At 47.2% G+C, this 24,257-nt stretch overlaps 2 protein-coding genes across 3 annotated transcripts in view; both read left to right on the top strand.

Moving 5' to 3' along the window:
• Positions 1–24,257, top strand: part of LOC119391457 (sulfotransferase 1B1) — a 124,907-nt gene that overhangs the window by 48,803 nt on the left and 51,847 nt on the right. The gene's annotated exons all lie outside the window — the stretch shown is intronic.
• On the top strand, positions 2,834–14,356 carry LOC119390506 (3-alpha-hydroxysteroid sulfotransferase). The gene is made up of 2 exons (XM_037658116.2): positions 2,834–3,040; positions 13,360–14,356. The coding sequence occupies exons 1-2, from the start codon at positions 2,936–2,938 to the stop codon at positions 14,332–14,334; spliced, it is 1,080 nt and encodes a 359-aa protein (XP_037514044.1). The 5' UTR covers positions 2,834–2,935; the 3' UTR covers positions 14,335–14,356.

Below are 24,257 nucleotides of genomic sequence, written 5' to 3'. Positions count from 1 at the left end.
TGAGCATTTCCATTGCTTTCGTTGTTTGTTTCATTTTGTTCTTCTTACATGATGCACCTCTTGCATGGGCCCGTCACAGGCCCGTAGCATGTATTTTTAATAAATAAATAAATAAATGAAAACACATACTACAGAAATGATTCGTAAAGAAATGATTCGTAAAGGTGATGGTACAGAAATAATTCGTAAAGGGAAAGGTTTGCTTTATCAAAATTCCAACAGATATCCTAAAAAAACAAAGAAAAGACAGATATTGCAATACTAAAACCTGTCATCTTGGTTTGCATCATGATGACAATGACGGCAGCTGCCCTCCTAACGAAATTCGCCATTACTTTGGTCATATTTCTGCAATTCAATAAAATGGATGGTTTTTATACTATATAGTGATAAATAAGCAATAGGAAATATTAAATATACGTGCTGTGAATGAAGAACATGAATGTATGCATAAAAAGAGTACGCGAATAGACGAATGTTCATTGAGATACGGTAAGCCCGCTATATTACGGTACGCAAAATTGTAAAACTGCAGCTCCACATCATAGTTTCGAAATAATAACAACAATAGCTTTCATTTAAGCTTTAGTGAGAGAGAGAGAGAAAAATTGTATGCAAAAGGAGGGAAGGGGAGCATAACTATCCATTTCGCACTCCGAAGAGAGTGAGGAGGAAACAAGAAGGTCAGACAAAGAATAATACAGAGGGGTAAAAAATCACTGTCGGTCTCTGTTTCCTGGGAATCGTCGATAATACGACAGTGAAACGTGCCTACGTAGGCGCAGTTGTGGCTCTGTCGGACGTTGATAAAGACAATATGCGTTGAGAGTGTTGCCACTGGGCTGGCACATGAGCCCACGACGTGGCTTCACCCCTGTTGAGACCCGCTGCCACATCTCAACCGAGCGTTTTGGTCCGACTCTTTTTGCAACCCTGTTTGCTGCGACGCGAACTCACCGAGGTATAGCTTAGCGGCTAAGGTTGCTGGCTAAGGCTAAGCTGGAAAACGCGTGTTTGACTCCCGGTCACGATGACGGCTTTTTAATTGGCCGAAATGCAAAAATGGCCCATCTATTAAATTTAGGTGCACGTTAAGAAATACAGTTTTCCAAAATTGACCACCTATATGCTTTCAACTATGCGCTAGACTACTTGCATCTGTACGCTGGAGGCCCTCCAGGTCGAGACATTGAGAATATACTAAGCCTGCCATGGGTTACATCAACTTGCGGGCCCATCGATCGAGGAATCGTGGATCTTATCGATGTTTACATGGCTTGAGAGCCTGTTCAAGTCCACCTTTGACTACTGGCACAAAAGTGTACGCTATCTATTTCTTCACTGCAAGTGAACTACAGCGACGGCTCCTGCCCTCCGGATATCTTAGTATTCAAAAGCATGTGATTGCTTCAGACTTTACTTCTCCTGTTATCCTTGAAGTGACACCGTCAATAGAGGCTGAAAATGCATAAGTGCACGTTAGAATGCCTGGATTTTCGAAGCAGTTGCATGTCCTTTGAGCAGTGCTCAAGTAGGCCACTTTGACTCATCTGACTGAGCTATGCGATAACTCTGCCCAACTCGTGACGACTTGATGAGAGAGACAAGAACACAGAAGAGGAGCACAAATAAATACGTTTTATGAATAGGCACAGCGCAACGTGTTTTTCGTCTCTTGTGTTGAACTAAACGTAGTCCAACAATAAACGCCTCCCTAGAAAGACTGCACCTTAAGAAAACGGACATTTGGGCTAGCTGGTATGTGTTCATCTTGATGAAAAAAAAAAGCAGGGGGTACATTAATGGACACAAACAAAGGTGCTTAAAAGAGATCAACATTAAACTGGGCTGATCAGATGAATGACAGGGGAAAAGGAGGGTCCATGCAGGAAGCAGACGGGAAAGTTCATGCCTAAGCTGCAGAAAATATACAGTTTCACGGCTTTTCAGTGACCGCTTCCGTAGCTTAACTTCCACGATATATGCACGCTGTATTCTACAAATACGTTGAATTAGAAACACATTGGGATAATAGATAACTCTACACATTCTCTCAATATGTGGGAATATGCACACACAGATGTGCACGCAGTCGCCTAGATATTGCCTGCGCCAGCGCACACACTTCGTAAATTTATGAGAAAAAGAATGACCTAGGTAGATCGTCAGCTTTTTGGCACTTCGATCGCTCATTCTAGGTCTGTAACGCGAGTGCATATAGGCACGTCCAGCAGCAGGAATATGGCATATGGAGAAGCAGCAATATTTCTGTATAATTAAAACGAAACTGCGTGTCAGGTAATGGCTATAAAGGCTTTTCAGGCGTTGCTTGAAAATGCCCCCAAAAAATGCAGCATTGCAGTTCATGGAACAGTGATCGGGCAGCTTTGTTCGATTCGCAGTTATTGCGCCGCGAAGAAAGATTCTGAGATTGGTGATGTTTTTCTTTTTTTTTTGTGTGTGTGTGCGCAGTTCGGAGGCGACCAGTGGCAATATGTACCCTCAATATTGTGCGCACAATATTATGGGGACAGCAGACAAAAGATTTTTTTTTGGAATGTAGAGCTGTCAGTTCCGCGAGTTTGCTCCTGTCGCGGCAGGTTAATAGGGAGTGCTGAAGTGTGCTAATATTTTTCTCTCTTGCGCTTAAGATAAGTGCGGTACTCTTACGAGCTGCGTTATCGTATTATCAACGTCGCGCCAAGAAGACGAGAACAAAAGAAGTGATCGTTCATTTGTCCCATAGAACTGATAACGACTCGCAATTTCCATCGCTTTGTGAGAAAAAAATAGTGAGAGCTGGCGGACTGATTGGACACAGACTCGGCAGCCCTTAGCTCTAAGGACTTCCACGAAAAGTCATTGCGCAAGGGTGCATACGACGTCAGTGGCCGGCTCGCTCTCGCACGACTGACAACGCTCGCTGAAACGTTTGATGTCAAAGGACACGACGCCTCTCTTTCTGTGCTACTGTGCAACGCCTGTTGAAGACCGAAGCCCACTTTTGTCCACTGAGCTCGCGCTTTCAAATAAACAACAGGTGAGCAGCCATAATAAGTTTTGCTATGAGACAAGTGTGTAATTCCGGTAATGCCGTCTTTGTTATTCCAACAAGCAGAGTCCAATGCAAATCTATATCTCTTTGAAGTTTTTTTTCACAACATATGTTGCACATTATTACTCAAGACCTGCTGACAGCGTCTACGGAAGCTTCTTTTGACACTCTAATGCTCTTGATTTTACGAATAGTAATTAGTGCGCAGCATCTGTGGACGTTCCCGTCGAAAGCAGTAAAAAAATTCAGAGCTTCGCTGCAGTCGGCTGTTACTCATTTTCATACTTTATCTTCAGAGGCGTAGCCAGAAATTTTTTTCGGGGGGGGTTCAACCATACTTTATGTATGTTCGTGCGTGCGTTTGTATGTGTGCGTGTATATATGCGCAAGCAAAATTGAAAAATTTCGGGGGGGGGGTTGAACCCCCCAACCCCCCCCTTGGCTACGCCCCTGTTTATCTTCCTTACATCCTGCTGGCGTTCGTAAGAAACATGATTGCCGGACACACCCAAATGAATCGAACAGACAGTCAGACCAGGAAAAGCGTAGATGACGTTATTTGTACTCCATAACTGTAGCGTACGAAATGTGACGTAAATTCAAATGACTTGAAGAGGATGTAATATATGACCCTTTCCATCGGTGGGAGATAACACACAAACTTCGAATTACACGACCGATGCTCTAGCAATTGAGCTGCGACGGAAGGCGCTCCCCTGCCCATTTCAATGAGTTTTCTGTGCATGTGATTTCTGGGAGCGTTATCCAGCGTCGTTCGTAGCCCGCGCAGCGAGTGTGGAATTCTCTTAGCCAGAGGGCGTCACGTGGCACGTGACCTTTGCACGAGGCCGCAGCTGATCAATACGTAGAGTGCTGGCGCTAGTGCTTACGGGAGCTGCCACCACGAGAATGATGAGCAGTACATGGATTTGCCTAAGCTTCGTTCTTCCGGCTCCGCGTGGCCTTTTTGCTTTTAACAAATAATTATTAAGACGTGCACAGAGACCATTTGCGTCCATACTTAAAAAGAAAAAAAGATACGAGTACTCAGAAATGTAGAATAATTTTGCTACCCTTTTGAATGTTGCCTTTTTGCTGGCGTCTAGATTTAACAGCAATTTCTTGAAGTGTGGTAGGAAATTGAACACTTTTTTACGTGCAATACGCCTATATTTGAGATCCGCTGAACTCTATTGTTGTTTTTAGCGCGTAAAATGTGAATGTGTGTCGCCAGTAATGAGCCTGTGCTCATTTGGTTCTTCGTGGAAGAACCAAATGTGGAAAGCTTTCTCGCCGAGCCAAGCCTCCATGCTCGTTTCTTTGTTTATGCGATACGCAATTTGAATAACTGACTTACCGACCAATGTCTTCATCTGTAACTTGTGACTACGGTCATTGTGTGTTGAAATAAAGCAAACGCAAGAATTGTTTGTTTCTCTCTGGCGCGCCAGGACATTAAATACAATATGGGCAGCTGGCACTAGGGGTGCAAGGCTAGACTAACAGTGGAGCTTGTGGCCGACCTAGCTTTTTAACAAGGTTTCAATTAGCACGGTAGTAAAGGAGAAGTGACATAAAATTTCAAACTCGAGATGTGGCCTGCACTCGATAGCTTGGTATGCGTAAGTTCTTTTAGCGAAGTATGAATTGTGTGCGTTACGCAGAAGTTGTATTATTTCGAGGGCAAACAACGTGCGAAGGCTAAGCGGAGCATTCAGCACCCTGCGACATCGACAATATTATGACGTGTTCAGCAGGCTCCCAGGCCACGCCACGTTCCCTGAGTGACGATGCGCTAGTGACGATAACGTCGACGATATCCGTGTTGTCATTGTGATTCCGACTGGCGGCGACGCCTGGCAGCGGCTTAACTTCGATTGTCTTTGTTGGTTCGTCTCAAATCATGCGTCGTCGCGGCGCCGCTTCGAATGGTTTATCGTGTGCTGGTCAGAATGCGATAATTCGGAGCGACGATCTCAATAGCTTACCTACCAGCATGCCGTGAAACAATTGTGAGTGATTTCAACCAGTGGCGTTTCAACTACCGCAAGCAGGAATGTCTTTGTCCCTGGGAGCTCCGAGAGTCGTTTACAAAAGTTCGCAGGTAGGACTGCGCAAGCAGTTTACGTCTCTCCACGCATCTCCGCAAAGCATAGAACGTTGGATTTTCACCCAGAGAATGTGCTGTCCTAGACATGGTCGAGACGCGCCAGCATGGATGCCTCGCTGGGGAGGAGACGTGCAGGGCGTCGGCAGCGTACGTGTGGGTGGGTGGTGAAAGAAGGCGAGCCCGGCGTAATAAAAGAATCGGCAGATGTGAATCGAATTCTGAGCAGTGCGGACGTATTTCACCTTTAAGTCGGCCAACCATTTGCGTTGAATGAATTGTTCGTTTTTGTTATCCACTGGACTGCTTATTTTTGTGCCTGTCAGAAGCACCTGTCCTTTCCATGCTTCCTCCCGTTCTGTGTTCTTGCCGGCCAGCATGGACCAAGCATTGGTCTGCAGGTGCCTCATCGTCGCTGCTCGAACCGGCGTCGGTTTGAGAATCGCTGCTTTGCAAAGGATCGAAGCGAAAGTGATTCGCGACGTCGCAAATGGCAACGATTTCCAACACCTCAGTATTTTCTTCATCGCTTGTAGACACTGATGACGGCTGCAACGACGATGGTGGTAACGAAGACATGACTACACGTGCGCGCCTAGCAGACGAAATGTCAGCTGAAATTCGCGTCAACCGTTTTGTGTGGCCACGCGATCAGACGGTGCCCTTTCGGGGCATGACTGCGGGGGGAGGTGACCGCGCGGCAGCGCTGCCAGCGCTGCAAAGTGCCGGCTTTGCACCCGTTTTGAACCGCTCTCATTGCTGCTGATATTAATCAATATTACAGACATTTATTGATCCCCCCGTGGCATTATCAGTGGTGAATAGTCACTAGGGGTTCGATAACTAAACGTGGACGCAAAAAACGCGACTTGTGTAAAGTTGCCGTCACTGCTCTTTTAATTAACAAGGTCCTAATGAGCAAGGTCTGAATTAGCATGGTCATAATTAACATGACCGTAATAGCAGTGTCTTAACATGTTCCTAATCAGAAATGTCCTGAACATCATTGACTTAAGTAGTAAGGTCTTAATCAGTATGGTATTAATTAGCTTGATATCAGCATGGGTTGGATTAATTAGTTTCACTAAGCATGAAGACTGATTAAGAACATGGAGAAGAGGACCAAGCGCGCCGGCCGCTAATGATATTTTTTTGTCGACTCCGCACGGCATAACGAAAAGCTTAAGGCCGAAACATATACAGCGTTTTTGCCGGCGTTTTTTGACGTTGCGTCCCTCGGCGTCGTCGCATCAACGCCGTCAGAGAGGGCGGCAAACCATATGAAGAGCGTTAACTCATCGTCGCACAGTGTGTCCAGAGGGAATGAACCTGACACCTCGTAAAGCAGTGTACAGTTTCTGTCAATGGACCAACAAGATATATTCCTGATTATAGCTTTTTTGTCTCATTTGCAGTTCTGTGGTGCAAAAAACGAGTCACAGTGCCACCGAAAAGTCTATTTTTTTATTTGACTGCTAAGCCACTCATTCCGCCAGCTATTGGCATTAAGAAGAACCACAAGCTCGTAATATATGGCCTCTGAGCTTGAAGCTGCCGCACATCTTTGAGGCCACGTATTTGGCCAATACACTCATTCCTGCTAAGCCTACCGATGAACTTGAGTACGGCTCTCGGAAAGAGTTCAAAGATATCACGAGTGCTTTGGTGTCGAAGCTTCTAGGGAACAAGCTAAGTCAAAAAGCCAGCAGATCCCATGCAATGTGGGAATCGAAGTAATGCGAAGCAGCCAGCAAAGAGCTGCATATATCGTCTTGTTTGTCATTGAGGCAAACGAAGTCATTCATGTCGTGACATCTAGTTCACTATATCGCAAGTTTGCCATGAATGCATGCATGTACAATCTGGTATATGCCATGCTAATGAAACGTGCATTCTGGTACATATATACGATTCGTGATCTGCTCTTTATATTCGACACGCACTCAGGTCATGCCACACTAATTTTGGTACATATCCAGCTAACAAAACGGCCGCGAGTGCACCATGAGCGTGGCGTCTAAATCATGCCCTACATGACATGTGCGTCATTATTGTCATATTAAATCCTGTTATTTACGATCGTCAGACAGTCCCGTCGCGCAATACCAATTTCGGTGTATATCAAGCTAGTGAAGTGGCCGCCAGCGCACCATGAGCATGGCACGCAAGTCATGCTGTACATGACATCCGTGTCATGATTTTCATGTTCACTCCTGTTATTTATGTTCATCGCACAGTCACATCACGCAAGACCAATTTTGGTGTATATCAATCTAGCGGAACGGCCGCCAGCGCACCATGAGCGTGGAACGTAAGTCATACTGTACATGACACGTGTGTCATGATTTTCATGTTAACTCCTATTATTTACGTTCATCACACAGTCATGTCGCGCAATACCAGTTTTGGTGTATACCAAGCTAGCGAAAAGTCCGCCAGCGAACCATGTGCGTGGCACGTAAGTCATGTTATACATGACATGCGTTTCATGCTTTTCATATTAACTCCTGCTGTTTATGTTCGTCACACAGCGAGGTCGCGCAATACCAATTTTGGGGTATATCAAGCTAGCGAAACGTCCGCCAGCACACCATGAGCGTGGCACGTAAGTCATTCTGTGCATGACATGCGTGTCATGATCTTCATATAAACTCCTGTTATTTATGTTCGCCATACAGATCTTGTCAAGCCATACCAATTTTGGCATATATCAAATTAACGAAACGGCCGCAAGAGCACCAAGACTGTGGCATGTAAGTCATGCTGTACATGACATGCATGTCATGATTTTCATATTATGACCAGTCATTTATGTTCGTCATACAGTCATCTTATGCCATACCAATTTTGGTATACGCCCCATGAACAAAACGGCCAGGAGAGCACAAAGTCGTAGGCGGATAGATAGATAGATAGATAGATAGATAGATAGATAGATAGATAGATAGATAGATAGATAGATAGATAGATAGATAGATAGATAGATAGATAGATAGATAGATAGATAGATAGATAGATAGATAGATAGATAGATAGATAGATAGATAGATAGATAGATAGATAGATAGATAGATAGATACGCTCAAAGTCGTAGAAGTTCGCTAAGAAACGCTTCGCATTTAATACAAGCATCAGTTGAGAACTTAAGGGTCACACAGCGCACGGCGACGACTTATTAGATCCGAGGCGGGCGGCAGCCATTTTGGCAGCAGCGACGACGCCGTTACGTAGCGGAAGTCGCTGCCAGCCGCACGCTGATTGGTTCTGCGTCCATCGAACTGCTTCCGGCGTCGACGCTACCGCCCATGATGTCTAGACAGTCCAGAGGTGGACGTTTCGGCCACCGTCACCGGTAGCGTCGACGTTGAGGGACGCCGGCGTACGAAACGCCGGGAAAACGTCGGCAAAAACGCTCTATATGGTTCGGCCTTTAAAGCCCGAACCGCACGTACGCTGGCCGAGCGGGCGCTGTATGCGCTCCGGAGGCCGCGCATGCGCAGACGAAGCAAGCGCGGCAAAACGCGCTCGGTACGCGAGTGTTCGCGGCGATCTGATGTCGACCTTGAAACCGCGCGCGTTCGGAAGCGCTTGGAGCCCCGCAAATACGCAACTGTGGCATAGCTGTTACAAGCACCGGCTTGACCGACGGATGATGATACACGTCATGTAAAAAATTTTAGTTCTTATTTACTTTTGCATGCATGTAACGATAAAAAAGGTAACAGAAGGAGGTTTTGCAAGTATTCTGATGAACTATCAGTAATTTTGTACGAAACGATGTCTTGCACGTATGAGGAAGCGCGCACTCGCGTGCGCCTTCGCGCGTAGTGTCTGGGTGGAAACCGCCATAACTCGCCGGACACGCCCGGGCTGCGCGCTCTGACGCGCTCCCCGTGCGCGTTTGGGAGCGTGCGTGCGGTTCGGTCTTAACAGATCCGCTGTAAAAAAACGACGTCGTCTTGCACAAGCGTCGTCTAATGAGCTGCTACTTCACACCCACCTGTCTGCACCAACAAAGCTACTCCACAGCTGAGATGGTGCAGAAAAAGTGTAGAGGGGTGAAACATGTAGGGAATGGTGTTTCAGCTCCACTAATGTGAAACCTGGGGAGGGGCGAAGCACGCAGTGTGCGCCGTTTATCACAGCAAAATCATCTCTTTGTTGCTTTACTACTGTCAAGCCAGACATAATGTTTTCGGCAGTAACGACGAACCTTTGAAGGGGTCATGAAACACCCCTTGGGCTTTTTGAAAAAAACACATCCTGCGGAAAGCTGACACGGCTGTGAACAGCTCAGCCAAATATTTCAGTCGTGCGCGCCGCGTAAAGGCTACAAGCTGAACGCGAAGTTGCTGTTTTCTCAGGCGCCCTCTATTCAAACAGAGGCCGGTTCTCACTCTCGTCGGTGGACGGGGCGTCTGCCGGTTGACGTCGCGATCTGCATCGCCGTGTCGAAAAAGACATAGCATCGTCATTGGCCGATAGCCGACATAAATCGAGAGCGGCATTCGAATCAGATGCGCTTCTTGCCACGGGGTGCCGCCACTTGCCGGAGCCGCACTCCTCAGTACACGGTAGCCGCACTCGCGCACGCGAATCACAGCGGGAGAGCGATCGCGTTTAATGACGCGCGCTGACGTGACTTCTCTCCCCCGTGCCTTCCCTCCCTGTGTAGCTTCCAGTGAGCTCGTCGGCACGAGAAAAGAGAGAAAGCGCTGAGAGCGTGCGCCAAACCCCCGTAACTCCGCTCATTCTTGACGGATTCGAGAAATTTTTGCGGCAATCGATTCGGGAGGCAGTAAACTCCGATACTCAGGTCATTAGATCATTACTTGGAAAAGTGGTTCATGACCCGTTTAACTCATAATATGCATAGTATGGAGCAGTGGCGCGTAGTGGGATTTGTGCAATATTTTTTGTGGCACATATGCATATATGTTTCAAGAAGTTGTGTTTCAAATAGACGGCTTTACCGTAGAGATCAGGGGTGTAGCCAAGGGGGTGGGGGCGGGATTGGGAGTTGAAACCCCCCGAAAATTTTCAGTTTTCCTTGCGTGTATACACACACACACATACAAACAAACGCAGGAACATACATAAAGTACGGTTGAACCCCCCGTCGAAAATGCTTCTGCCTACGCCCCTGGTAGAGATGCACGTTTGTGTCTCTGGTTTTAGATAATGAACTTGAGCGCCTTGGTGAATTTCGTCGGGGATTCTGACACCGCTGCTAAGCCAAACATAATGTTTTAGGCAGTAACGACAAACCTTAAACTCATAATATGCATAGTATGGACCGGTGGCGAATATGAAATTTACCCAATTTTTGTGGCGCATACCCGTTTATGATGAACCGTGACGACGGCATGACACGCCGACAAGGCGAGACCCCAAGGTGCTTCGCCCCTAAAGTTGTAAACCAGTGATGCACCTCTCGCGCACCATTTCTAAAGACTGGAAATGCGCAGTAGCTCGCGAACATTTCAGGAACCTCGAACCGACCCAGTGTAGCAGCCGCCTGCAGCCGCTTTGTCGCAACACTTCAGCAGTGCCGCTTGACCACCCTGACCCTTTTAGTCTGAACGAACCGAGTCCGCTCGCGAGGTTGGCAACGAGCTATTTTTTATCAGAAACAAACGCCAAACACAGCGTTACACAAATCCACAGCGCTTTCGAAGCCGCAAGCAAAAGACGAGGCAAATCCATGTACAGTCGCGCTCAATATGACTTGCAACACGGGAGCACGTGGCCTCATGAGTTTAAAGACTGCTCATCGCTTCCACTAGCCCTTATTTCCATAACTAAATGTTGTTCTAGCACCCTGGCATGATTCCAAATAAGAAAATATCATTTAGTTGCCGAAATGAAAACAAGTCCAACCCATGCGCTATCATTGAACTCATGGGGCCATGCGCTCCGGTGTTGCAAGTCATAGTGAGCGCGACTGTACTACTCATCATTCCCACGGTGGCTGAACTATTGCAGCGCCACAGTTTCCTCTAGTAAATATTGTAGAAATCTCTATGGACTAATAAACCCTCGAGTGCTAACCTGAGGAATTAAGTCTGTCGTGGCGAGGCCCTTTGCGTAATTCGAAGGTTGCGGGTTCAGATCCCACTGACTAAAACGGGACTTTTTCGTCCACATCTCTTCAAATGACGTCCCTATTAGTACACTACAGTTAAAGAAAACAATAATAGTCATATATGCTTACCCTGGCGTAATTGTTCGATTCACTTCGTTGTGTCAAGCATATAAACGAGCCCCTCAAAAAAATGCCCCCACCTCCCCGAAGGGAATCGTGAGGAAATGCGAATGCATTTCTTGCGCCGAGAGTACACGGCGCAGTAATTTTAATGGCGTAAATTAATGACGAGACGAGGATTTGTACCGTAACCATTTATTTACACATTCATCAGCACCTGTTTGTGTTGTCATTGTACCTGACGGCCATAATCTCAGCCTTGTGGTCGCCGTTGGCGTTTCACAGCGGCGTCTCGAGCACACATTTCGAGAGGCGCCCAGCCAGCGGACGGGAGAGTGGGGCGCAGGGAGGAGAGAGAGCGAACGGCGAGAGAAGGAGCGGCGAAGCACTGCACCCAATGCCACCTAGAAGAGCGGTGCGGAGCCGGCGCGCGCCCGCGCAAACCGCGGTGAGGAGGCGGAGCGCGCGCAGTCACGTGGGGTGTGACGTCGCTGCGCCGTTGCTACAGACGCTCCTCTCCTTTCCTCGCGCCGTTGCTATGGGACGGCGGATTCAGGGTCGCTTATAAAGTGCATTCGCACTTAAAAGTCCCTTTCTGTGTTCATTTATAGCGGAGCCCTCGCCACGGCAGACTTTATGCTTGAGGTTAGCATACGAGAGCTTATTCGCCTGTTGCCACCTCGTGCAAACATCACGTGATGCCCTCTGGCAAAAAGAGTCACTCGCCGCATGGTCTACGAGCGGCGCTGGCTAACACTCCCAGGTACTGCGTGCACAGAAATACCCAACGAAGTGGATAGGAGAGCACCTTCTGTAGTAACTCAATAGGTAGAGCATCGGACACGTAATTTGAAGGTTGCGGGATCAGATCCCACCGACGGTCAGGGTGATTCTTCGTCCACTTCAGTGCATTTCAATTAATGTTCCAATTAGTACACTACGGTTAAAGACAACAATTAACGTCATCTATGCTTTTCCTATGTATGCCTGTTCGATTAATTTGATTGTGCCAGACACTTAAACGAGCCTTTCTGAAAAAAATCCTCTTCTTTCGTTCACAATTAGTGAAAGCCGCGGATGAGTACTAATTAATTTTGCTTGGAACACTTCCTCAGACATTACGCTAAAAAGACCGTGTTGTACTGGGTTGTATTTCAAACAAGCACAAGAGTTTACTTCTGTTCTTCACGGGAACCGCTTCCCCAAATGTTTGTATAGGCTTAGCAGATATTTATTGCATCTGGCAGCAAAAATACTTCTTCAGCAAACATTGCATCTTTTGCTTAATTAGCTGTTTTTCAACAGACTGATTAGGTAATTAGTTAACTGCAGCGCACTCAGAATACTGACTTGATTGCATATTTCTCTTTAGCAGATGGGCAGAAATCGTCGCCATTAACTTAGTATTTTTTAATTTATGAAATGGTTTCGATAAGATTGCTCTGCCACCTCGCAACTCTCCCAATGCAGCGTTTCCGAACGCATTGCGAATTTTACGTAGGCTTAGTTGAAAACTGCGAACCGTAAATGTGCTTTAAGCGCGGCTTGTTTCTTTTTAAACAAAGAAGCGCGATTCTTCGGTTGCCACTGTTAAGCTAGTTCTTTCCAGTGCTGCTTTTCTAATTTTTATTAGTCTAATAAATTTCTGGCCGATTCTGCGCTGTTAACGGCTGCCTTATGGTTCATATTTCCTTAGCTTTTCCTTGCGAACATATTTGCCATGTTTTTTTATGTTGTGACGGGGGTTTTTCGCCTGTGCCTCTGCTTTTGTTGATGCTCTTTGAGGGTATTACGCCCAGACACGTATTGTCTAGCCACCGCAATTTTTTCGAATAAACGTTCGCAATTGTTACTTAGCGCTTGTCCCGTCAGTTTCGTTTTTTTTTTTCCTACGATCTAGTGCGCTTCAATTTGCCAACTAGGAAGATACACTTTTAAACAGATGAAGATTTCGTTGTGAATATGTTGCTTACGTTACTTTACGGCTTACAGGAGCACTTGGCGAAGATGCAGAGGAGAAGGCCGGCCTGCCAAATAATAGATGGAGTTCCGAGATGCACTGTACTGAATCCCGACAGATTAAGAGAAGCACTGAACTTCAAGGCAAAGGAAGGAGACCTCGTGCAAATAACATTTCCAAAGAGCGGAACGCATTGGCTGATGTTCATCACGCAACTGATTCTCAGAGACGGACAACCGATGACGAACTACCAAGAATTTGCCAAAGAATGGCGCTTCCTCGAGTACATGGACGTCAAGGACTACAGCTCATCTCTGCCTCTGAGGACATTCGTTACGCACTTGGCGTTAGACAAGAGTACGATGACCGAAGAAGGTAAGTACGTCTACCTCGCCCGCAATCCGTGGGACGTCTGCGTGTCCTTCTACCTCATGATGATCAACTGGAGCAATTTCAAATTTCAAGACGCAACGTTCGAAGATTTTGTCGACACATTTGTAAGTGGCAATTTCGGCTACGGCGACTACTTCGAACACGTGGCAGCGGGCTACGCTCATCGGGAGGAAGCGAACGTGCTCTTCTTGACTTACGAGGAACTCAAGGAGAACACCCGAGAGGTGGTGCTGAGGCTGGCGCATTTGTTGGGAGAAGAGCACGGCCGTGCTCTGGAGAAAGACGAAGCGTTGCTCCAAAAAGTGCTGGAGCGATCGAGGCCAGAATACATGCGCAACGTGGTGGTCGTGGATTTGAGTGCCGGAGACAACCCCCAGTGGAACGAGGTGTTCTCGCGCGAGAGGATCACCTGCATCGAAGGCCACGAAGGAGAAAAGGACAAGTATTCGTACGTAAGGAACGGCAAAGTTGGAAGCTGGAAGGATTACTTCTCGCCCGCTCTGCTTCGAAAGATGGAGCGCAGGATTCTGGAGGCGGAGAAGCAATCTTCCTTCATGGACCTCTGGAAGGACATCCGACTTGAAGCGAGGAAACGCATGCAAGATACCGAATAAAGTGCCACATACCCTACTGCTTAGAAGATCTTTTTTCTGTTTAATACGCTTGCGTGGGTGGATATATTCGGCCAACAGGGCAATAAGGTATCTAGAGGGAAGATAAAGAAAAGCAGAGCAATAGCTGCTACGGTATTGTGCTCACAGAGCCTTCTATAGTTTAACCATAGCATGATGGAAGCATAAGAATAGTTTCCTTCAACAAAACAGTGCAGCCGGCTTACCTGATGACCGATTAGAAAGAGAGATGTTTTCAGGGAACATTACTGTCATTGTGATTTGAGCAGGTGGCACCAGCGGCCGTCCTTATGAAATTGGCCGACACATGGGTAAAGAGTACCGAAGAAAAGTGATGATATTAAAACGCATGAAGGTAAATAAATGAGACGTACTGCAGTGTAGAGATATACTACAAGAATTATGAGCGAAGAAACAACGGTACAGTGCGATCAGCGATTAGTATACTTGTTTTATGAAGGAAATTTATTGCGACGCATGTAAATTTGTGGATGTGCCTCAGTGCAAAAGCATCGGCATAGTGCAGAGCAGGAAGGCATATTGCCAGGTCAAACTGCCTCGGTATATTGTGAGAAGTTGTTTTTCCGACTGGAGAGACACGACGGCACTTTTAATTAACCAGGGAAGTAAAACAATCACAAGATAAGCAGGACACAATTGGACACGTCCAGGTGAAACATTAGATCGCAGTTTGAAAAGTACAATCAGTCATTCAGTCAGTCGGTTGTTCGGTCAGAAATCGACTGACTCAGTGATTCACAAATCGACTGACCGAGCGACCGACCGACGCAGATAAATTACCATGTGGGTCGTATCGCCAAACAAGCACTGGATATCCCAAAACAGCACGAAACACTTCAAGATTTATGTTGCCTGCTCACCTTGACACGAATCTCCGGCGGGTAATGTAGCGGCTCACGCCGCTGCCCGAGATCGCTTTTTCCGGGCAGTACCACCAGGTTCACGACCCGCGGTCAGCCCATATGAAAGCATCCGCAAGAAATGCGCAAACCTTTTCAGGTACTGCGAGCATCAGATGAGACGTGCACAAAAGGGTGGATGTGCCAAATGTTGGGTGTCTCACCATTTACTTATTGGCTTAATAGTATTATTAGTCATGATTATAACTTGTAGGTATCAAATAGAGGAATAATAAAAAAATGGCGAAGCTTGTACTAAGCCGAGCAAGGCTTGATCGAAACAGCGAAGATTGACGATTCTGAAGACTAATCTGGTTGCTTCTAGGTCTTATGGGGATGCATGTTGTTTCTAGGTTGCTTCTAGGTCGTTTCCAGGCTTTAGCTACGTGATGCTAGGTTGTTTGTACGTTGATTCTCAGCGCAGAGACGTTCGAGTTAAACCACAGACAGTCCACCAAGCCGTATTTGCATCGTGAATGGACGTCAAAGAAATGCACACGATCAGATGGCAAAGAGAAAAGTCCCATGAACGGGAGTCGAGCCCACGATCTCCCTGTTCGCGACAATAGACGCCGGGCTCGCTATCCACTGCGCCACGGTCGCATACTCTGGAGGCTTTACAAACGTGACTTTTTTATATCTCGCACTTTCCTCTCTCAGTGCTCTTGGTCGGCGGTGTGGTGTCGCCGTCTGGGAGCCGTGAACTGAAGTAATGCATTATGGCCCTAGCCTCCGCGATTAGCTCCTGCAACGCGTCGTTGCTAGGCGTGCGTCCCATTCGGCGCGTTACCAATAGAAGTGCAATTTTGTGAACGCCTTAACACACCGCGAGCTGGCGACTTTAGTCCAAGCCTCAGCCTACTCATAGCATCGATCCATATTAAAAATAGCTCTCCGACGCGCGCCTGGCGGTAACACTAGAGTGTACTAGAATATTCCCGTACACTCTAACAACACCTCGTTCCGCGCTTACGCTCTCCCCGAAAAAAATCGCGGCTAGGCTAGAGGGTAGACATGACACGCGCTGTCTTTGCCTCTAGTCCCGTCGTGGTGTTCAATAAGCCTTTAACATGTGTAAGTTCTGCGTCCTGTCAGCGACGATCTTCTGGCTGTCACACCGCTTTCTCTGACTAGGCTCTCACCGTTAACCACTGCAGCTACCACAAATGTTTGTTTAACCATAGATCACGGACCTTAGTCGTCGGGATGAAGATGTGCCACCAAACGTCAACGTGGGCGCATCCAAGTTAAACGGTGCTATTGTTCTCAAACACCAGTCCGTGCAAGCTCTCTTATATCAATGTACTGTAAACATTGAACTACTTCTGTAAAGCCACGTTTTACTTTCGTGTTATACCGATTCCCATGATGGAGCGATCAACCACGTTTTTTTTTTCCTTTGCCATCTGATTGTGGGCATTTTGCTGACGTATTTCCGCGACGGACATACGTCATGAATCTCTTGGTGGACCCCGACATAAAACTCTTCCGTGTTAAAAACAAAACAGACAGACATACAGCCAGTTTACCTAGGCTACAGCAACAATATACTTGCTCTGACAGTTAAGTGTTTATGGCAGCTTCTAAGAAATGTTTAGGTTAAATTAGTTGTCTATAAATACTCGATTTCTTGCCTGTTTATTATCGGAAGTCTTTATTCATTCGCTTGTAGGCAAACCTCATTGCCATTTAATTCTCCCCTATAACCTATGCTCTTGGCCTTTCCCCCGTACTGGGTATGAGCCATGCTCACCGGGGAAACGAACAAGCAGAAGAGTTTCACGCGCCCACCGCCTACAATCGCCATCTACGCTTGGAAGTACTCAGGGCTAAATAGGCGTATCAAGGCGTATCAATAGGCGTATCACGAGCCGTGATCGTATCACCGAGGTTTTACTGCATTGCACCGAAACATGAAATATGGTCTACCGAGAGGCTCTTTAAGATACAACGAAAACTCTGAAACAGAAATAAATTATATACTCTAAATTAGGCTGAAGATTCTATTGTGAATGCATTGCTGACGTTCTTTTGCCGCTTGCAGAAGCACCCGGCGAAGATGCAGGGAAGAAGGCCAGCCTACCAAGTAATAGATGGAGTTCCGTGATGCGTCGGCCTGAATCCTGACACGCTAAGAGAAAGGCTAAATTTCAGGGCGAAGAAATGAGACCTCGTGCAAATAACGTTTCCGAAGGGTGGGACGCATTGGCTGATGTACGGACATCACACATTTGATTCTCTGAGACGGACAACCGATGACGACCAACCAAGAATTTGCTAAAGAATGGCGTTTTCTAGAGTACATGGACAACAGGGACTTTCGCTTGTCTCTGCTCCTCAGGACATTCGTTACGCACTTGGTGTTCGACAAGCCCACGATGACACAAGAAGGCAAGTACGTCTACCTTGATTTTGTCGACGCATTTGTAGGAGGCAATTTTGGCTATGGAGACTACTTCGAGCACGTAGCACCGGGCTACGCTCTCAGGGAACAACCGAACGTACTCTTCTTGACTTACGAGGAACTCAAGAAGAACACCCGACAAGTGGCGCTGAGATTGGCGTATATCTTGGGAGAACAGTACGGCCGTGCTCTGGAGAAAGACGAAGCGTTGCTCCAAAAAGTGCTGGATAGGTCGCAGCCCGTATACATGCGCAATGTGGTGGGGCTTGATTTGAGTGGCAGACGCAACTCCCAGTGGAGCGAGGTGTTCTCGCGCGAGAAAGCCACTTGTGTTGAAGGTCACGGAGGAGACGAGAACAAGTACGCGTACGTGAGAGTTGGTAACGTTGGAACCTGGAAGGATTACTTCACGACCGACCTTCTTCACAAGATGGAGCATAGAATTCTGGAGGCGGAGAAGGCGTCTCCCTTCATGGACCTCCGGAAGGACATCCGAGCTGAAGCGATGACACGCATGCAGCATACCTAATAAACGGCCACCTGCTTTGTTCAAAATCCTTGTACTTCAATATGCTCGCTTAGGCAGCCAATATTCGGCCAATAGGGCAACAAGGTATTCAGAGGGAAGTAAAAAGAAGCACAGCAATAGCTGCTACAGTATTGTGCTCAGAGAGCCTACTTCAGTTTCAACATGTAATGGGGGGCGGGGGGGGATATTGCTGTGCAATGTGGTTTCCTTGAATGAACAAGTGCGTTCAGGTTACATGATGACCGATACCTATGTAGACAATGAAAACCAGAGATTTTCGGGATAAATTAGTTTCCTTTTCGCATGTGCAGGTGGCTCCAGCTGCATTCCTTATAAGATTGATAGCAAATGGGTGCGGAGTGAACAAAAGGGATGAGTGTAAAACGCATATACATACATAAATGAAAAGTAGTACAGCGTGGAGATACACCTCATGAAAGGAAGACTGTAGGAATACATTTGAAAAGGAGGGGATGAGTGAAGGAACTTAATGGTCACGTATATATCTTCGTGAAAGTGTCTCAGTACAAATGGCTAAACAATGGGCAAAACAGAAAAGCGCTATCACAGATCAAGGTTGGTTAGTGTATTTTGGGAAGTGTTTTTTTACTGGCGAGAAACAACGGCAGTTTTAATTAGAGAAGTAACACAATCTCTGAGCAAAAAGTACATACAGGGAACGCACCGATGGAACTGTCGATCACAGTTTCAAAAGTACAATCAGTCGTTCGGTCGGTCGGTCGGTTGGTCATAAATAGACTGACTGAACTGTTCACAAATCGACTGACACACTGGTTAGCTGACTGACCACCGGAGGTAAATTACGAATATCTGTCGTATGTCGAACCCAGCATTGGATATTCCTAAACTGCCTGAAACACTTCATGATTTACGTATTGCCAGGGAACCTGGACACGGATCTCTGGCGGGTAAATAGCCCGAAATCCCATTTCGCGTGCTATACCACAAGGTGCACGACCATATGGCTTGACCCATACGAAAGCATCCGGACGCAAGAAGGTAAGTACGTCTACCTCGGCCGTAATCCATGGGACGTCCGCGTTTCCTCATGACGACCAACATGAGCCGAGCAGGGGCCGAACGTAATCTTCATGACTTACGAGGAACCTACCTCGGTATCGGTCATCAAGTAAACTACAAACTGGGTGGGAGGACTTACCCACCTCTGAACGCCAAGCTCACGAGAGAAAAGACTGCGTTGTTCGATAAGCTTAAAGGGGCCACGATACCCGACTTTTAATCATAATCTGTGTATTGTGGGTTAATTCTTGTGCGTTCACAAATGATCTGGTGAAATTCCAGCGCATTTCGTCGAGCACTTAATTTATAATTGAACGTCTTTATCAACACGCGTGTGGTCTGAAAGTCGGTCAACACTGGCGCACTAGCGAGCCTTGACGTAACAGGCTACTTGCTGTGCTAGCGCCTGCATTCTGGCGAACGGTTTCGTTCCGTTGTCACATGCGCGTACAATCGAGCTTTTCAAGCTTTGTTCAGCTTTTTCTTGAAACTGAATAATGTCCAACGGCTGAAACTTGAGTAGAAGACGACGGCTTCGCTCCATGCAACACATGCGCTTGCCGACGGTGGGTGGAGTTTATAGCCGGCGACCTCTAGGGCTCATTTTGCACTGAACTACACTTTTACTGCCCATTTTTACATGCGTATAGGCACACTCGACCCTCTACGTCTATTTTCCGCTCAAAAGCGCAAATTGCTGGGTGACCCCCTCATGGCCCCTTGAAGACAGGCACGTTCCATGGCAGTACGCACTTTCACTCCACGTGCCCAGCAAGCTACCAAAACAGCTGTACCTTCCGCTCTGCAACCAACGCCCTGTACCGTATGGTGTGAGAGTGTGGGCGCAGCCGTTTGATCCCGCGTGTCACGGGACCAAGCGTTATCTGTGGGAGGCCCAGCTGACAATTTCAGACCTTGAAGACTATCTGATGAACAGGGCCGAGCTGTCGAGGAATGCACTGCAGTGATCTAGAAAAGAGAATCTAAATAATTTACATTGTAGTGCGAGAGCATTCCTTGCCTCATTATGCGACCCCACTGGGGCCAGTGTGCCGTGACGGAAAAGTGGAACATAAATTAAGTCATCTTCGAGGGCGTGTACGTGCTTTTTTTTTTGTTTTTTTGGGAAGCGAATGTTTAAATGCCGAACGTTTGCATGCGATTGACCAGATGGCGCACAAGTTCATGACAACACCAAAGGGAGAGTGAGACCACCGATCTGCAGCGAGGCAACATTCATGCCTAGGGATGGTCTATGACTTTTATTCGCCTAATGATTGACTCTTCACTGGCTTAGCCATCAGTCACTATCGATGCGGCTTTCAGTTGTCGCATTTGCCAAATAAATGCTATACCTATGCACGATGCGGCAGCGGCGGCTGCATTTTCGACGGAGGCGAAAATGTTGGAGGCCCGTGTACTTCGATTTAGGTGCACGTTAAAGAACCCCAGGTGGTCGAAATTTCCACAGACCTCCTCGTCGGCGTCTCTCATAATCATATTGTGGTTTTGGAACGTTAAACCCCATCAATTATTATTATTATTTGACTTTCTGAAGCTGAAGTGGTTTTAGAATTAGGTAAACGTTTTTCGCTAACATGGAGCGGCATTATTGTCGATGATCTCATATTTTTTCCGTCATTGATGCAGCAGGAGCTTAAAAATACGCGAAAGAAAAGTTTCTCTTGCTCTGTCCACGCGAACGCGCTTAAAGTGTGGGCGTGAAAACGAACTCACCTGAACTACGTCATCTTAGATACCTCTGGCGGAGCAGCGCTGCACTTTGATGGAAGGCTCCCGCCGCTCACTGATCTGAATACAAACTGCGAGAGCGCTGTTTATATATCCCAGGCTCAAGTAGGCACAAAGCGGTGGCAAGTTCTGCAGCTGGATTACAATATATGCCTCAACGACAAACAACCGAACTCAGCTCAACTCAAGCATTCCTCGTATCATTAACTGTGGCCTTCCATGACCAGCTACGGCTGCGCACGATTCCCGAGATAATAGCGGAGGACACGCTCTCGCGGTGCTACCTCCTGCTACAGATGATGAGGCATACCGAAGGTGACGTCACCGCATTCGCGCACCATCTGTTAAAGGGGTCATGAAGCACTCCTTGGGCTTGTTGAAAAAACACAACCTGCGGAAAGCTGACACGGTTATGAACTGCTCTGCAAAATATTACAGTCGTACGCGCCGCGTAAAGGCCACAAGCGGAGCGCGAAGTTGCCGTTTCCTCAGGCGCCCTCTTTTCAAACAGAGGCCGGTTCTCACTCTCGTCGGTGGGCGGGGCGTCTGCACGTTGACGTCGCGGAGACATAGCATTGCTTATTGGCCGATAGCCGGATGAGATGCGCTCTTCTTGCCACGGGGTGCCGCCACTGCCCGCGCCGTACTCCTCAGTCTGCTAACTTTACACGGTAGCCCGCACTCGCGCGTGCGAATCACAGCGAAAGAGCGATCGCGTTTCATGACGCGCGCTGACGTAACTTCTTACCCCCGTGCCATCCCTCCCTGTCTAGCTTCCAGTGCGCTCGTCGGCACGAGAAAGAGAGAGAAAGCGCTGAGAAGCGTGCGCCAAACCCCCGTAACTCCGCTGATTCTTGACGGATTCGAGAAATTTTTGCGGCAATCGATTCGGGAGGCAGTAAACTCCGATACTAGGTCATTAGATCATTACTTGGAAAACTGGTTCATGACCCCTTTAAAACCCTGTGGCTGCAGCAGCTGCTTTTTGCCAAAAAAAACTATTTGCGTTTACTTTTGCAATTATCACATCGGTTTTCGAATTCAGTAGGGATCAAACTGTGATTGCCCACTCCAAAGTCACTTTGTTTTATATGTGCTTGAGCTCCCCTTGGCTTTAATTAAATTAAAGTGTCTTGCGGAACACTTTTCATCGATCAATCATACATCAGCATTATGATTCCTACGCTGCACGTCGTTCTCATGTTCTTCCTGTGTTGCTATGTCATTATTTTCTTCGTGTGCTTCTATCAACTCACATTTCTAGTGCATACGCAGCGCGTCCTTCGGTCTTGCAGTCTTAACCGTTCAAGTCCAGCCACTTGGTGTCACTAGTCGCGTTTTACATTCAAATTGCAAGAGCAGCAGCCACTTTGCGACTATTATCAACAACAGCGAACGAAAGCCCAGAACCGGGCCAATGACATGCAATACGGGGTGTCAACTGTCCACAGCTTATATGTATGCGCCGTCTTACCCAGTCAGAAATCCCATAGTAATCGTCAACAAATAATGTCGGAAGAGGGTTATGAATCCACCGAAGGCAAATCTTTGCAAGCCGAGAAGCGGCCATAGCCTCGCTCCCTTCACGAACTGAGGTCGAAAATACCATTACCGACTCAACAAGTCATGTCGCAGCTTCTGTAGAGCACAGCGTCCATAGAACACGCTTGAGACGTCAGTCAAAAGGCGCCAACTAGACCCGGTTACGATGATCATGACCCCAGCTACCAGGGTATTCCTGTAACTAACTCGCCAACTTCCTGGCTCCAGAATTGTGTCAGCGAGCCGACGCCGAGAATGCCGAGTTCGAGGCATGCACCCTCTAACCCATGCCAAACATCACACATCACAAGCTGATCCGTGAATAACATACCCTACCGAACCGAAATTCGCTACTGGGAGAGCAGAAGAGATTACTGCGGACTATATACGGATTAACTCATCTCCCACAAAACCGCAAAACACCTCAAGCTGCGCACAATTCTCACCGCAATGCCGCTTCTGTGGAGAAGAACCCTGGTACTTTCTACAAATGGTAGGAGGCTGAGATGATCTCCAGAAAGCCCCAACTGTTACCACACCAACAAACAAGCTTTGGTACACTATTTTTCAAATCCCGGATAAAGTGCAAGCTTTAGCCAGAAAACCGGACGAAAAAGGGTCAAGTTTCCTGGCTATATCCAGCAAGTTACGCGGGTCCTGATAAAGAGGGATAGGGAGGGTTGGCCAGCTTCCGAGCTTGAGGATCAAAGGCTGGCCACGAGGACCCAGGGGAGGGCCCGAGTACAAGGCATTTTCGACTGCGCATGCCTCTTCGAAGCTACATCCTTAAAATTATAGATGTTTTAAACATGCTTTCTCTTTCTTGGTCTAAGCTTGTCTGTCTCCCTTTTTTTCTTCATGTCCTGTGCTGGTTAATGATGTCATTGCATAGCGAGTTTACTGCACACGAAAAAAAAAGCTTGTTAATTGCTGGACGGTTCCTCCATCTGGTGTTGATTTTAGTGCTTTGGTGCATCTTTTCTTTGCTGCCTCGGCACTAGGATGTAGGGGATTGTTTCCCGGATGTGCTCATCGCTACGCGAGATTTCACTATGCAAGGGCGAAAGCTTATATATGCTTACCATTCTCCTCCCTGTCCTCCTTGTCCTTTTTTTCCCATCGGTCAGCGAACTTTCTTCCGATTTCCTTGAAATGTGATTATATTGCTATCTTTTCTTCTAATAGGAACACGGTTGTTCGCCTTGAACACTCACCTGTTTCAGTTCTTTGCTTCGTCCTGCAAACGCCCGTTTTTACCTGTATAAGGTGGCAATGCGAATGGCGGCCCCAGGAGATCAGTTTTCCCGTTTGAGGACGACGTTCCGAACACCGAAGTGAGAGAGCGGGTTTGCTAGCAGGGACCGGTAGAGTCAGCTGGCTCTGTTCGACCAAGCCAAAAAAGCCGCAGAGGCCAGTGGAGCCCTGCACTGAGGACCGCACCAACTTGCCCAGCAAGTTTATATTCAATAAAGTTATCCCTACTAACCCATTCCTCACTGCAAGAATTCATCAACTATACTGCACCTTCGGGCGCGATGAATGAAATAAAGGATATAGTGGCGCGCACAGAAAAGCACCAACGGAAGCGCGATCTGAGTGCCTCACTGTGTCCTTGTCTTCATCAAAGGCGTCCAAAAGTACGGCTTGCTATTCCAACTAGCTCAAGAAACAGCACCCCTGATCTATCGAGTTTTGAAAGATCGCCACGTCATCATCA

This window comes from Rhipicephalus sanguineus, chromosome 4, assembly GCF_013339695.2.
Source record: "Rhipicephalus sanguineus isolate Rsan-2018 chromosome 4, BIME_Rsan_1.4, whole genome shotgun sequence".
NCBI lineage: Eukaryota > Metazoa > Arthropoda > Arachnida > Ixodida > Ixodidae > Rhipicephalus > Rhipicephalus sanguineus.
The sequence above is the reverse complement of the archived record's forward strand: the minus strand, read 5'-3'. Positions and strand labels throughout refer to the sequence as shown.

What these genes read in the sequence shown, in the direction of transcription:
- LOC119390506 (XM_037658116.2), top strand. Translation starts at nt 2,936, where the DNA reads ATGTCAAAGGACACGACGCCTCTCTTTCTGTGCTACTGTGCAACGCCT. An exon ending in CGCTTTCAAATAAACAACAG is followed by an intron (nt 3,041 to 13,359) that starts GTGAGCAGCCAT and finishes TACGGCTTACAG; the next exon opens with GAGCACTTGGCGAAGATGCA.